This window comes from Zootoca vivipara, chromosome 6, assembly GCF_963506605.1.
Source record: "Zootoca vivipara chromosome 6, rZooViv1.1, whole genome shotgun sequence".
Lineage (NCBI taxonomy): Eukaryota > Metazoa > Chordata > Lepidosauria > Squamata > Lacertidae > Zootoca > Zootoca vivipara.
In genome coordinates, this window is record NC_083281.1 from 73292421 (window position 1) to 73306777 (window position 14357).

Below are 14357 nucleotides of genomic sequence, written 5' to 3' on the forward strand. Positions count from 1 at the left end.
TATGCCTACCAGAGGGAGGTCTCCCACAGCTGTATCCCTCACCCCTTCAAATATAATCTATTGCTACAAGTGAAGGGGAATCCTAAAAGCTCGGCTATAACCCAGAAAGCATCTCCCTATCAATGACAGACCAATTAAAGAGGAGAAGAGGACATTGGGGGAACCATATGACCCAGTCCATCTCACAGCAGAAAGAAGCACACCTGCAAAATTTGTTTGAGCAGCCAAAATAGATACGTAGCAGTTGGATGTAACAGCAAACTATGCATCCTCTTTTAACCCGGGGGTAGAGGGCAGAAACAAACTTGTACCTCCAGGTATCCAAAGTTTAGATGACCCTGTCTTAATCAGTATTTGCTTTGAAGCATTTGAGACACACTTTTTAGAGGAAGAGTGCATAACATAGTGGGCGATGGGTGAGAGCTTTATAAAATAAATGGTACCTGCTAGTCCCAACCCCATATTTACCTTTGAAATTGCTGCCACCTCCTTGCATGCCAATGATCCATTTCCTTCTCTTTTCCCTCATCCTGCCCCACCCACCCCCTGATCGCTGGTCCCCAGTTGTGTGCTCTGTTTAGGACAAAATTTCAGCAACAGTATCCTGGACCGTGTATATCCTTTCCTTGCAGACAAAGATATATACATTACCATCCAAGTGGCATAATTTGTTTGGACAGCCAGGTTTTATAAAAACAAACCAAAAACACTTGGTGGGGTGGGTGGGTGGGATGTGCTGCTGGTTTAATTTCTTTTTTAACACCTTTATAGTTTATTATAGAGGGTTGCTGCATTTTTTCCATGGGGAATGAGCTTTATTTTTATGTTTGTGTGTGTTGATTACGTCAAAATAACTGTCTGCTTTCTCCATACTGTGGTGGCTTTAAACAATTAAGTTTAATTCCTTCAACAAGAATGAGAAGGCACGTATGTTCTTCTGATTATCATCCTTTCTTTAATTAAAAAAAAAAACAAGCACCCAAACACGCCCCCAACCCAACCCCTGTGTAAAAATAATGTTACAAAACCAAACAAATTGGCAAACAAGCTTGCACTGCCGTGTTAAAGGTCTGAAAGCCTCCGCTGCCTTCTACCAGCCGGTGACATTTCGTGGCGAGAGAAATGAATTTTCGATCCGGAGCCAGGAGGAAAGGGGGCAGGGGTATAACAGGCGGGACTCAGCTGCGTGGCTGGAGGTCGTGCTGACGTCCCAGGAATCCACTCGGGCAATCAATCACGCAGGCTTAGCAGGGGCTCGATGGGATGCAAGCTAAAGTACACTCAAGTGGAGGCCATGTGTCCCACCGCTCTGAGGTAGCAGGGAGGGGGAGGTAATCTCTCTGCAGACTTGTGGTCAGCGACAATTCAGGGGCACAAAGGCTGTTTGCCAACGGGGATCGTGAAGGGAGCGGGACTGTCCCTTCAGGGAAGTTTGATGGGTTGCAGGAGAGCGGGAAACAACCGAGGCAAGGGCACACACAAACGCATACACCTTACGACACTACTGGTAGGTGACCTTCACGCAGAAAGTCTCTTCGTTCTTGTCTTCATGATCATTGATATAAATCAGGATTTCCTCTTCGCCAGCACTCTGGCTCGGGGCAAACCGCAAGCCAATGGTGTACGTCTCCCCTCCGCCGATCTGAGAGGATAAACAACAGGGACGGTAGCCAGAGGGTCAGTTGAGGGCTAATGGATGCCTGCATATAAATTGCTCAGTAAGCAGTGATTCCGTGGATGATCCCTCAGTATAATTGTTGAAAAGGGCATGGCTCAATTCCAAGCCAAAGTGAAGCACCTTTTGTGTCTCAAGGGTGGTGTGGGATTTTTACTATTATTATTATTATTTTAGTGCTGAATTTTGGCTGGAAGGTGTTCAGATGGTGCTCGAGGCTACATGAGACAATATGGAAGCTTTGCCTCTGGGATTTGGTCTATGCTGGCTGTTTCATGCATTCTAAACATTGCATACCCTCATCGAAACTGAAAGATGAGGCATACACATGCGAAGAGAACCCTCACAGAACTATTTTGGGATGTGAGAGCTGATTGCCCTTGATATCCTCAAAACTCTCATTCATTGGAGGTTTTTAAACAGAGGTTGGATGGCCATGTGCCAGAGATTCTTTGGCTGTGATTCCTGCACTGAGGGGGGTTGGACTAGATGGCCCTTGGGGCCCCTTCCACCCCTACAATTCAATGATTCTATCCAAACATGCAGATTACAGAGACGGTTGAGAGCCAACTTAGCAGTGCCCAGGGTAGCATTTCTGCCTTGAGAACTTCCTGGAACCTCAGCCAAGTCAAACCATCCTGTTCCTCTTAAGATGCTACCTCAAAAGAATCCTCCTTGAACTGTAGAAGGTCCGGCCGGTTGGTGTGCAGGAAATAGACCCTCCGGGATGGATAGGGGTTGGCGTAGGTGATCCTCTTGTTTGAGCCTTTCCCTCCGCCCGGGGGGAGCACGATTTCAAAAGCCTGGAGGTGGGAAGAAAAAGAAACTGGAGTCCGAGACAACCATTTTACACTGGACAGGATGATGCAACGCCACTATCAGGGCCGAATGGTGTGAGAGAACTCTGTGTTTAGGATCTCCTCTGAGTTTCTTTCCTTTTTTCAGTTTAGTAGGTACAGGCATGTGCTTTGGGGGAAGAGACACTCTGAGAGAGGGTGATTCACTCTTTTCCTCCCATAACACTTCCTGTTTCAAATAGCCCCGCCTCCTTTTAATTACACAGGAGATGGGGGGTCTATATATATTGGGTTGCACCCAACATCTATGCCCAATGAAATCAAAGAGCTCCCCCAATTTAAACAGTTTCGATGGCCATCTGTCAGGGATTCCTTAGCATTGCAGGGGGTTGCACTAGATGACCTTTGGGATCCCTTCCAACTCTACAGTCCTATGATTCAAAGGCCATCAGTTTCAGAGGGCCTACTGTGACTGAGCTGGATTTCCTCATATCTTGAGGCTGCAGAGCTATAAACAACTCGGTGTGTGTATGTGTCGATTTCACATTTTAGCATCCCATCTGAGCTGCTGCTGCTGAGTTAGCTCTTAGCTTCACCTTTTGAGCAGCTGCTGAATATCTGATGCTTTCTCACCTAGCCTGCTGTCAGGTGTGCCAGGGTAATTGCTACTGTCTCCAGTTTTGGAGTCTCAGGTGCTCTACAGGGCTGGCACACTTCCTTACCCAGAGGACTTAATGTCTAATAAGCAAACCAGAGAAGGCTGTTATAATGAGACAGTGGAGAAAAGGGGGAAGGGGGCAAATCAGATGCTGGATCCGGCCACAGTGACACATGCCCTAGTTACATCCCAGTTGGACTACTGTAACACATTGTACATGGGGCTACCTTTGGAAGCTTCAGCTGGTCCAGACTACTGATGGGGGCATTGCAGGGAGCATGTTGCACCCCTCTTAAAACAACTTCACTGGCTTCTAGTCCATTTCTGGGCACAATGCAAAGCACTGGTTATGACCCATAAAGCCTTATACAGCTTGCGCTCAGGCTACCTGGGAGACCTCCCTGTATGAACCCGCCTGTTTGCTAAGCTCCTCCAGTGAGCACCTTCTCTTGGTCCCATCAACATCAGAAGCATTGCTGGTGGTGACACAAGAGAGAGTCTTTTCTGCGGCTGCTCTCAGATTGTGGGATTCCCTCCCGAGAGAGGTCAGCCTGGCTCCCTCTTTGCTATCCTTCTGTCAGCCAGCCAAGACCTTCCCTGTTCAGGCAGGACTTTGAGAACTAAGGAGCAGACAATGCTGATCACTGCAAACGGTACTTCAGCTGCTGGTTCTAAATGTGTTTCGATGCATTTTGAAGTTTTTAAATGTTGCACGCTGCTTTGAATCCCAGTATGGGAGAGAAGTGGGATATAAATACATTAAATAATGAATAAATAGCCAGAAGGTTAAGGCTTGTGGGATCCTGCCTTCCTACCCTCTGTCTTCTAAGAACGCGTTTTGAGGAAGGGCTGAAGGAAACGTGGCTGTGGACATGAAACTGAACCGAATCGTGTATTCTCTGATTCATGGTCTCTGAATCTGGGGAGCTGGGGGTGGCTGAACTGCAGCAAGGCAAATTGCTCCTCTGTTGAACAGGCAAGGGCAGAGCTCAGAGGCCAGTCAAAGTTCCTTCCTGCCCACAGAGCAGATTTCAGTGATGGGAGACAAGCTATGTAGCTAAAGGCCTGGATTTTAAATTACAACAAGAGGGGGAAACAAACAGTGCATTGCCTTTTAGGACACACCTTTGCCATTCCTAATAATGACCAGAAACACAAAAACTCCTGAAGAATAACCATGCAGACAGCCTTGAAATTGCCACCCAAGTCCCCCCTAAATGGCACTCCTGAGACAGGAGTGTAAGATGACTTTTGACTTTCAGACTGAAAGGAAAACCCACCTGAAGCAAGGTCTTGTCCTTGCCTATTCTGGATCCCTCATGTTCAGGAGAACACGGCCCTCCACCTGACCTTTCTGCCCCCCTTGCATCACCCTTAGTAAAACCTGGAATTGAAGGCAAAAGTCTGACTACCTTGGAGACAAGAGGCTGCCGGCAGGATAGGCACACCAGCCAGGAAGAGACAAGCTGATGGTATTCGACATCCACCAGGTTGAGGTAGACAAGCCGGCTGCCGGCACTCTGAGGCCTCACGCCGAGGTGCAGATCTTGCACGCCATTTGCAGGGAGGATGAAGATGCCTTCTGGGTCCACCTAGCAGGGGAAGAATGAGGAGACATAAGCACAGAGCTTGCTGGATCAGGCCAATGGCCCATCTAGTCCAGCACCCTGTTCTCACAGTGGCCAAACTGATGCAAGCAGGATCTGACCACGGAGCCCTCTTCCCTCCTGTGGCTTCCAGCAACTGGTGTTCAGAAGCATCACTGCCTCCATCTGCAGAGGCAGAGCAGAAGTATCATGGCCAGTAGCCATCAATAGCCATATTCTCCATTAATTTGTTTAGATTCTCTTTTAAAGCCATCCAAGTTAGGGCCATCACCGCCTCCCACGGGAGCGAGTTCTGTAGTTTAACTATGCACTGCATGAAGAAAGGCTTTGTTTTATTTGTCCCGAATCTTCCAACATTCAGCTTCATAATGAGCCTACGGGGAAAGGAGCTTGCTGCAAAATATTACATAATCTTCGGCGCCTGTACCTCTGCCCACACAAAGCTTGCTCTGGAAAACAGGGAGTAGTTGCTGACTAAACCATGGAGTGAAGCTGCTGAGGACCCAGAACTCCCTTTCAGGGCTGCTTCATCAGCCTTATTGCATGGATCCTTAGATCTACCTTTAGCAAGAAAGACCGTGATCAATGGCAGAACCACCCCTGGTCTGTCTATAGTAGGAGACTTGAGGCATTCCATTGCTCACTCTGAACATAGCTTGCTTACGAGCCTATGTTCAATAGCCCATGGGTGGTTTTACTAACCACAAGTGATTTCAGGCCTAGCTAAGACTTAAAATCTGTTCCATTTTAAAGTCACTGTCAAAGGATTCTGGGGAGGGAAATCCATGTCTCCCCCACAGAGGAAGTGAGGAAGAAAGACTCCTCCCTTCCTCTTTGTTAGATGTGAGTTACAAGGTGTGGGTGGGTGGCTTGCCAAAAGCCAGGTAATAATTTTGGAAGGGAGCATTGTGTTTAAGTGCAAGGCACAATGGTCCTCTCCTTCACCTCGCAGGACACCTCCCTCCCTCCCTCTACATCGTATCCAGAGATGCTACAGGGTGGGCTTAACTATGGAAAGATGGCTTACAAATGAACAATGAGAAAGGTGATGGATGTATCAGCATCCATACTTTGGCCCTTTAACAATGGTGCCCCGATAGGGACAGTGAACTCAAGGCCATGTGCTCTAGGTGACTGAGTGATGCTGTGAACAGTAGCTACCAAAGCCCCTTGCCGGAGGATCAGGAGGAGGAGGGGCTTCTCAGAGGTTAATCCAAAATGCAACAGACACCAAGGAGGCTCTTCTGAAAGGGACCACCCTGCTATCCTTTGATCAAGCCATGGGGGGGGGGGGGGGAGCTAATCTGCTCCACCTCTGTCTCCAGCCTGGAATGCAAATGAGGCAATGATTCAATGGGTGCTGCTAACATGGAAATGAGAGCCTGCAGAGGCAAAAGGCAAGGGCCTAGCATTTTCTTTTCATGAAGGTTCCCCCTTGGCAACGGGGGCCACATCCGCCTTATGCCAGCAATTTAGCAGCCATCTCTGGTCAGTCTGTCCGGCTGCGGTGCTTAATGCCCATTACATTTAAGGGAGGGCTGTTTTAGAAACTGAAAGCAAGGCTCCTGATCCTTGGCTTAAGGTATAATTGCCACTGGCTTCCTCCTCCCCTTTGCTCTAGAGATATAACACTCAGCTGACTCCACAGGAGGTTCTCCAGAGAATACAAGGCCATTCTCCACCACGGCTCAGGCTGCATGTGCCTCTCAATGGCAGGGGAGGTGGTCTCAATGGATGAAGGTCAGCAGAAGCTTGCCTTGGGGACCCTGAACACCCTGAGACATTTCGAGGCCCACTTTGAGGGCAGCCTCAAGGAGTGGATCCCGTGTTTGACTGGAAGTTTAGACTTCCTAAACGAAGACCTGTTGGCCAAGACTCTCAATCTTTCATAAGCTCGAGAGTTTACAGGTGTCAGTAACCCGCTGACATAGCCTCCTGACTTCAAATTGTCGCCAGCTTTAAATTCCTTCTCACTCTCAGCTAAAGGCCAGGACCTGGGCACTCAATAGGTCTGCCTGTAACGCCCATCTTCTCTGAAAACTCCCACTGGGAGCTGGTCCAGGTCCTGCACAATCTGAACTAGATGTGGCTCCCTGAGCTCTTGATGCTTGCTACTTGCTGCTGCACACTCACCAGAGGTCAAGTCCCTCCATGCCTCCCTCAGCATCTTCTCTGGCTTACAAACATCGCCAATAGCACCATCAACATACCAACTGCCCATACAGGTGTGCACCTGTTTAACTATCCACCTAAATTCTGCATGAACCTAATGCCAAATTCCGAGTTTGGAGAGAACCGCAGATTACTCACATCTCCACCCATTATACTTCTGAGCAGACTTTTCTTATGCTCTTATAACCTCATGTCACACTGAGTACCGTATGGGCTTTTATACGGACTGGATAGGTGAAGTTGAGGGTGAGGGATTGACCAAGGCTCATCAGAGAATCCACATCTAAACTGATCCCGGGTCTGATCAGCAGAATATCACTTGACACCATACCATGAATTAAGCCGGAGTTTCCTTCAACTTTCCTTTGTCTTTTGTTGTCCCCTTTCAACTCATGCAGCTTCAGAATTTTCAAGCCCACCCTCCTTTTTTCAATTTATGTGAGGGCGGCGGAGTTTGTGTTTCTCTTATTATTCACATTTATAATTATGACTAAACGCATTCTAAAGAAATTATTATTCTCCATAGACTCATTAATTCTGATAACTTGCCCACTGGGGTTTTTGGGCCACTGATCCCTCCGTACAATGGCTTTAATCAAAAGACAATTACAGAAGAGGCTTTGCAGCTGTAAATTGTCTGAGGTCCCCTAACAGGCTCTTGCATCCTAGCGGATGGCCCATCTCTTGGGGACCTTTGATGAAAATCTCCAAGCAAAGACACTTGCAGAGGCTGAATCAAATTTCCCAGCAGACACACACACACACACACACACACACACACACACACACACACACACCCTCCTTGTGTGATTTCTCACCAGTGATTTCTCGCCAGTTTCTTGTGAACATGTGCATCACCCTTTCTTTCTCAATTGCTTTTATTTGTCCTTGGAAAAACATCATCGCCCAGCCGAATCTGATTAGCTACACCATGTGATCCCTGATTGGCTAGGATCAACCGTTTGACTAATCCAGGCAGGAGGGAGAAAGCGTAATAAAGGAGGAGGAAAATAAAACAGAAGATTTCCTGTTCTTTTAAGATCTGAGCAAGGACGGAATAAAGCACAGTCCCCACGGAGTCCCGGGGTCTGATCTTACCGTCAGCTCATGCGGGTGTGAGGTGTACGCTTTCACCTTCCGGATGGCTTGAGTCCCTCTGAGCACCAGCGAAAGGCGGGTCAGCTGCCCTGTTATGCAGCTAACATCCACCCGCTGCAAAGAATGGAGGTAGAATTGCCAGATCTGTGTCGGAGCAGCCAGCCAGGGGTCCCTGGAGTGACAAACGGAGCAACAGATGGTGCTTCACAGCCTTGTCAGAGTGAAAAATACTCGGGGAAGTGACGGCTCCAAAACTGTGAGCCGGGAAAAGAGGAAAATCCTCCCTCAAACCCACATGTGTGTGTTCCATAAATTAAGCACCAGCCTCCCGGTTCCTGGGGAATGCTCGCACGGCCTAGCAGGGCACAATCCTATCCTGGTTTGTTGGTTTGTTTCCTTGTTTAAAAAACCAAAAGGAAAACATCCAAACAAAACGCAGTTCTGCGCTCAGCTCTGGGCTTCTCCGAGTGGTTGAATGTTCCAGGGTCTGTTTCCTTAAGGAGACAGAGCAGCATAGGCCAGTGTTTCCCAACCTTGTGCCTCCAGCTGTTTTTGGACTACAGTTCCCATCACCCCTAGCTAGCAAGACCAGTGGTCAGGAATGATGGGAATTGTAGTCACAAAACATCTGGAGGCACAAGGTTGGGAAAAACTGGCATAGGCTGCAGGGTGCCTTTTGATATTTTAAAATTAATTTTTATTGCTTTGCTTCTTACCTGTTAAACAACAGCACACATACAAGCAAGCAAGCAAGGAAGGAAGGAACCCTCCACCCTTAGTAACTCTGATGCAGCACAGAATCTGAGCGCCGTCATGGTTTCCTACTTACGTGTAAATAGAAAGGAAGAACCTCTTGATCTGTGGACTTGGGCCCCCTGCGACTTTCAGAAAGACATCCTGAGGTTCGCCAGGCCCCTGGGTGGGAAGACCGAGACCAGATTGTGACATATCAGACCTTACCCAGCAGTGTCGAATTAATTTCTGAATTAAAACCAGGGAGCAGGTTTTGGAACAGAGGAGACTGCCTTCCATCACTGATCTACACCAGGGGTGGTCAACGCGCATCCCTTTAGATGCGGCTAGAGTAAGACTCCTGTCATCCCTGACTATTGGCTGGGCTGACTGGGGCTGATGGAAACTGGAATCCAGCAACATCTGGAGGGCTGCACTGCTAACCTCACCCTGGTCCACCCTGCCTGGCAGAAACTCTCCAGGGTGTTATACGGAGAGAGCCCTTTCCCAGCGATGCCGGAGATTAATCCTGGGACCTTCATCAGACAAGGGACGACCCACTGACATATAGCTCTCTTCCCTGAAGGCTCTGCTTTCTTGCATCTGGAAAAGTTAATTTATAACGTGTGTAAGACTCAGAGCTGTGCTGGAAGTTAGGAAAGAAATATTTTCAGCACCTTGGGAGCAGGAGCAAAAGGGGGTAGGGGAAAAAACTCGCTAATCTTTGGTGGGTTGGAATAATTTTCAAAGATTTATGGGGCATTCAGTACCATTTTCTTGGTTTCACAAACAATGTTGGGGTCACTGCAACGCACAAACATCTCTGGTTCTCCACCCGGCATACCCACTGGGGCACCTGGCAAGGACAAAAATGGATCGTGAGGTCTGATTATTCCCACGAAAACAGCATGAATGAAAATAATCTCTGCCGTCACTCCTGCGGCATGCAATGCAAACGCTGAACGCAATTATCTGGGCGGCTTCCAACAAATACCAAAATACATTAAAATATCACAGATTAAAAACTTCCCTAAACAGGGAATTTATACTGCTAAGACCACCCCACTACCCAGACAGGAAATCAAGGGCTGAACTGGCCACCTTCTGCATTCCAAGCATATGCTCTACCCCAGAGCTAATGTTCTACCTCAGTACAGTACAGTACAGTACAGTACAGTACAGTACAGTACAGTATCACAGCAGACTACAGGGCCATTTAGCTCAGTATTGTCTGCACTGACTGGCAGTGGCTCTCCAGGACTTCAGACAAGGGTCTTCTTCAGCCCTACCCAGAGATCCCAATTGAAACTGGGAGATTCTGCATGCAAAGCAGGTGCCCTGAACTATGACCCTTTCCCATTGCATACATTCAGTATATCCATCTTGGCCCTGGCAATGGCAGTGACTTTCGACGTGCCGTTTCTCGTTCTGCACTTTCAGGGGGTGGGGCTGCCTGCAAAATTGGCTAAGAGCTACCTGGAAGAGTGTGCCAAGGAGGCAAACGGATGGATTTCTTGAGAAAGGTGAGCTCCGGGTGGTAGAAGCGGAACGTCTGATCCACCACATGGGGCTGGGATTCCACGTTCACACTGAGGATGGCGAGGAGCTTCCCGCCGCTTGCAGTGAAGGAGACCTGAGTGGAGGGAGAGGGAGAAAGTTAATGTCGTTGACTTCACTGCCTCTCACCCCGCCCTACCTTGCAGGATTGTTGCAAGGATTACATGAGGTGGGGGGGGGGAGCCACGTGCACCACCTTGAGCGCCCTGGAGGAAAAGTTGCCTTTCGTAAAACAGGCCGAATCTTTATTGCACTGCTGTGGGATAGTTTGCCTAAGCCGCAATTAGCAAATGCGGAATTAAGTCCTTAGGCTTGATATCCTTGTTACATCCCATAAATGCAGAGAGCAGAAATAATCCTTGAGAAATTTTAGTACTATCACCTGTAAATACTAATCAGGTCCTTGCGTGCCTTTAAAGAAATAATAAAATTGGAGTGCCTTTTGGAAAACAGGCCACATCTTTATTACAGAGCTGGGCAAGGTTTGGAGATCAAAAGGCACAGGGGTGGTAAATTGGGGGGGGCGCATGTCTGGAGCTGCCCCCACCACAAGTCATTGCACACAGACCCACCCCTGCCACTGCCGCCACCACCCCGTCAACCTTCCTGCATGAGGAATATACCGAGAGTGACAGAACCACCAAATCTGAAGAGGGAAGAGCACCCACAAGCCGACTGACTGGGTGCTGTCCAATCACTCTCCTTGTCAATCAGTGCAATTTACCCTGATGTGCTTTGTTTGTATCCCACAGGACTTCCAGGGGGCTGCGGAGTCCTCCTTGCCTTTGCTGAACATCGGCTCCGTGGGACCTTGCTGGGAATGAAAGAGAGGAGTTGGAGTGTGCTTCCCATTTTAACTCTCCCCCCCCCCTCAAAAAAAAAATCCTCCCACTGCATAGCTGCCAAGTTTTCCCTTTTCTCGCGAGGAAGCCTATTCAGCATAAGGGAAAATCCCTTAAAAAAAGGGATAACTTGGCAGCTATGCCACTGTCTTCTGGGTGTCTAATGTCTGTGAGCCATTATCCTGGTTTATATGCTGTGGAATTCATTCTGCTACAGGCTTAAATGAGATTCCAGTGCTGCACCTTGTGTAAAGTTTCTCAAAAGCAAATATTTGGGAAGTATTTTAAAAAGCAAAGCACGAACGCCTCTCTACCTGCATGGTGGCAGCATGCTCCAGGGAGAAGGCCTGGTACTTGAAGGGGATGTGGACCGTCTCCTTGGGGCGCAGGTACACCTGAGGCGTGAGGTCGTCCTGCAGGTGAAACATGTCCTCCTCCAGAGGGGTGGTGGTTTGGGTCAGCTTCTTGAAGTGCCTCCATTCTCTAGCATCCACAATGACCCTGGAGGGAGAAACAAACCCAACAAATGCCAAATGCTTTTACTTCCAGGCGGGACTTCCAACCTCTTTGTTACCTGCGATCCATCTCAAAATCAAACTTTGGATTGCCACCTTTGGCACCGTGGCTGGGAGCCGATGTGTGTTGCAGCACGTGTGTCGGCTTTCCTCGTGTATAGTGGAGGGAGAATTAATTTCACAGGAGCATAGAATTGTAGAGTTGGGAAGGGACCCACGGGTCATCTAGTCCAACCCCTTGCAATGCAAGAATCACAACTGAAGAATTTACCTTCTAACTGGGGGCTGGTGGCATTCATGTGCATAGAACCCTTTTATTATTGCCTGTAGGCAAATGAATGCCGCCCACTGGTTCGGGGTGGGGTGGGGAAGCAAAGCAAACTTTTGCAGGGCAGGGTGGGGGTCCAAAACTGTCTTCCCTCCCTGAGATTGAGAACTGCAACTCCCACTGGCAGAGATCCTACAGGGGATGCAGCAACCTGTTTGTGCAGTGTGTGAACTAAACCTCCCCTCTACCTCCCACACGAATTACTATTTATTTAGAGCATTTGTACCCTGCTCCTTAGACAAAAAGGTGGTTTACATATGATCAGTTAAAAGAAGCCTGGCAACACAGGCTTACAACCTAAAAAAAACAAAACAAGAACAGCACACGAGGGAAAGGGGATAGGGAGGGAAGAGGGGAAAAAGATAAATCTTGACCTGACTGCACACCTGGCATTTTTCAAGGGACCCTGCTCCAATGACCCAAAATGAAGGACACTTCAATATAAGAACATAAGGAGAACCCCTGCTGGATGAGGCCAAAAGCATATCTGGTCCAGCATCATGCTCTACCAGGGGCCAACCAGATGCCCCAATGGGAAGCCCGCAAGGAGGATCAAAGGGCAAGAGTGCTTTCCCAACCTGCAATTCCCAGCAATATGTTGTAAGGATTACTGAGCTAATGCACGTGAAGTGATATGAACACTTGAAACGCACCATACCGGGTAGATACACAAACACACATTAATGCCGAGCATTTTTATGATTGATTGTGTGTCTCCCGGCAGATTTTGCATGATCCTTCTGGCGTTCACAATGCAGCTGCTTTTTCTCACAGCGATCCGGTTGGGGCTCAGTAAGCACAAAGAAGGGCACCGCCTGCTTTTGCTCCCAACTGCTCCCCTGGGACTTCTCCTACCTGAGCTCTGGGTTGTCCGTCTCTATGGTGACCGTGTGCTGGACATTATACGGGTTCTTCAGGGCAAACTCGAAGAACTCAGCCGTGCCAAACGTGGCGTAGAGGGTGTGACGGGTGGTAATGGCCTGGCTCAGCATGCTGGCGATGCTCTCGGCTTTGATGCGCTCCCGGTAGGCCTCGATGATCTGGAGGTCCCGGGAGTGCTGAATGCGATCCTCATGCCGTCCCTGGGAGGGAAGGGAAGGCTCAAGAACTGGCTGAGTGGGCAGGGTGGCCTATGGGACGTAGCTCTCTTGGAGAAACTAACACAGCATCTTAAGAGTACTAGGGAACACAAAGACCAAAGACAATTCTGAAACTGTATGGAACGTATCTGTATGGAAGGTATCTGAAGAAGTGTGCATGCACACGAAAGCTCCTACCAATGACAAACTTAGTTGGTCTCTAAGGTGCTGCTGGAAGGAATTCTTTTATTTTGTTTCGACTACGTCAGAACAACACGGCTACCTACCTGTAACTAGACGTATGGGACATGTTTATTCCACACAATGCACAAGGCAATGCCACCCGCGGCTCTCTCTGGGACAATGTGTTCGGACAGCGGGTAGAAGACCACTGACTGTCTCCCACCTGACGGCTCAGCTCTAAGACCCTGTAGAGCTGCTATTACTTGGGAGTGAGTTGTACTTGGCTAAATGGGCCAAGGGTCCAGCTCAGAAGGCGGCCACATGGCAGCCAGTCTCTCACCGTGATGAGGCTGGCTTTCTTCCCAGCATCGCCCTCTTGGGACTCCCGCCTCCGGACCGACAGCATCCTCTCCAGCTTCCGCCTCCGGGTGACGCTGGCCTCGCGGTTGCTGTGCTGGAATGTGGCGCTGACTTCGCGCAGGCGCGAGAAGAGCATGGCCGCCAGCTCGCTGTCCACATCAGCCAGTTTTTGTGCCTGGCACACATTCCCAACTGGAAGACACACACACAGAGAGAGAGAGACAGAGAGAGAGAGACAGAGACTCAGGTCATGATGGAAATGGGCAGATGGGATGAAGCAAAAGCCAATCACATCATTTCTCTGTCTTGATGCGCAGGAATTGCTTGTGGGATTGATACCTGCCTAAATGCCGCTTTTTAAACCTGTGTCATTTTCTGTTTCCTTAATAAGAAAATTTTTTTTACTCCTTCTTCCTTTTCTCCCCGCCCCCCCCCTTCTTTTTTTACTGGGCAATAAAGATAAAAATGCAATTAAGACCGTGGCTACCTCTGCCCTCCTTTCAAATTCCATTAGATCTCAAAATGAAAGGCTTCAAGTTTGGTTTTGAAGACAACGTTAATGAATTAGCTACATGTTACTCTGCTGAATGGTTGAGTATTAAGTTATTAATTTGCGGCTTTATCTCCCCGGATTGATTTCATTTGGGGGACCAATTTTCAACACACCAGTTGGCTACACTTTCATATTCTTTCGTTCCTTGTTTGATGTGGCCTTTTCTTTCCTTTGTGGTGGGAAATAGCTTTGCAAATAAAG

The 14357-nt window shown here is 48.5% G+C and overlaps 1 protein-coding gene across 1 annotated transcript in view; it reads right to left on the reverse strand.

The window, feature by feature from the left end:
- Positions 1-930: 930 nt before the first annotated feature.
- The window catches only part of NPHP4 (nephrocystin 4), a 100305-nt gene continuing 86878 nt past the window's right edge, over positions 931-14357 (reverse strand). Inside the window, exons 20-30 of the mRNA XM_035119028.2 lie at positions 13584-13795; positions 12837-13063; positions 11453-11639; positions 11021-11110; positions 10216-10372; positions 9510-9595; positions 8837-8922; positions 8008-8179; positions 4543-4722; positions 2335-2478; positions 931-1642 (exon numbers count right to left, since the gene is read on the reverse strand). Coding sequence (XP_034974919.2) covers positions 1502-1642; positions 2335-2478; positions 4543-4722; positions 8008-8179; positions 8837-8922; positions 9510-9595; positions 10216-10372; positions 11021-11110; positions 11453-11639; positions 12837-13063; positions 13584-13795 — 1682 coding nt within the window. The 3' untranslated portion in view covers positions 931-1501. The remainder of the gene's footprint in view (positions 1643-2334; positions 2479-4542; positions 4723-8007; positions 8180-8836; positions 8923-9509; positions 9596-10215; positions 10373-11020; positions 11111-11452; positions 11640-12836; positions 13064-13583; positions 13796-14357) is intronic.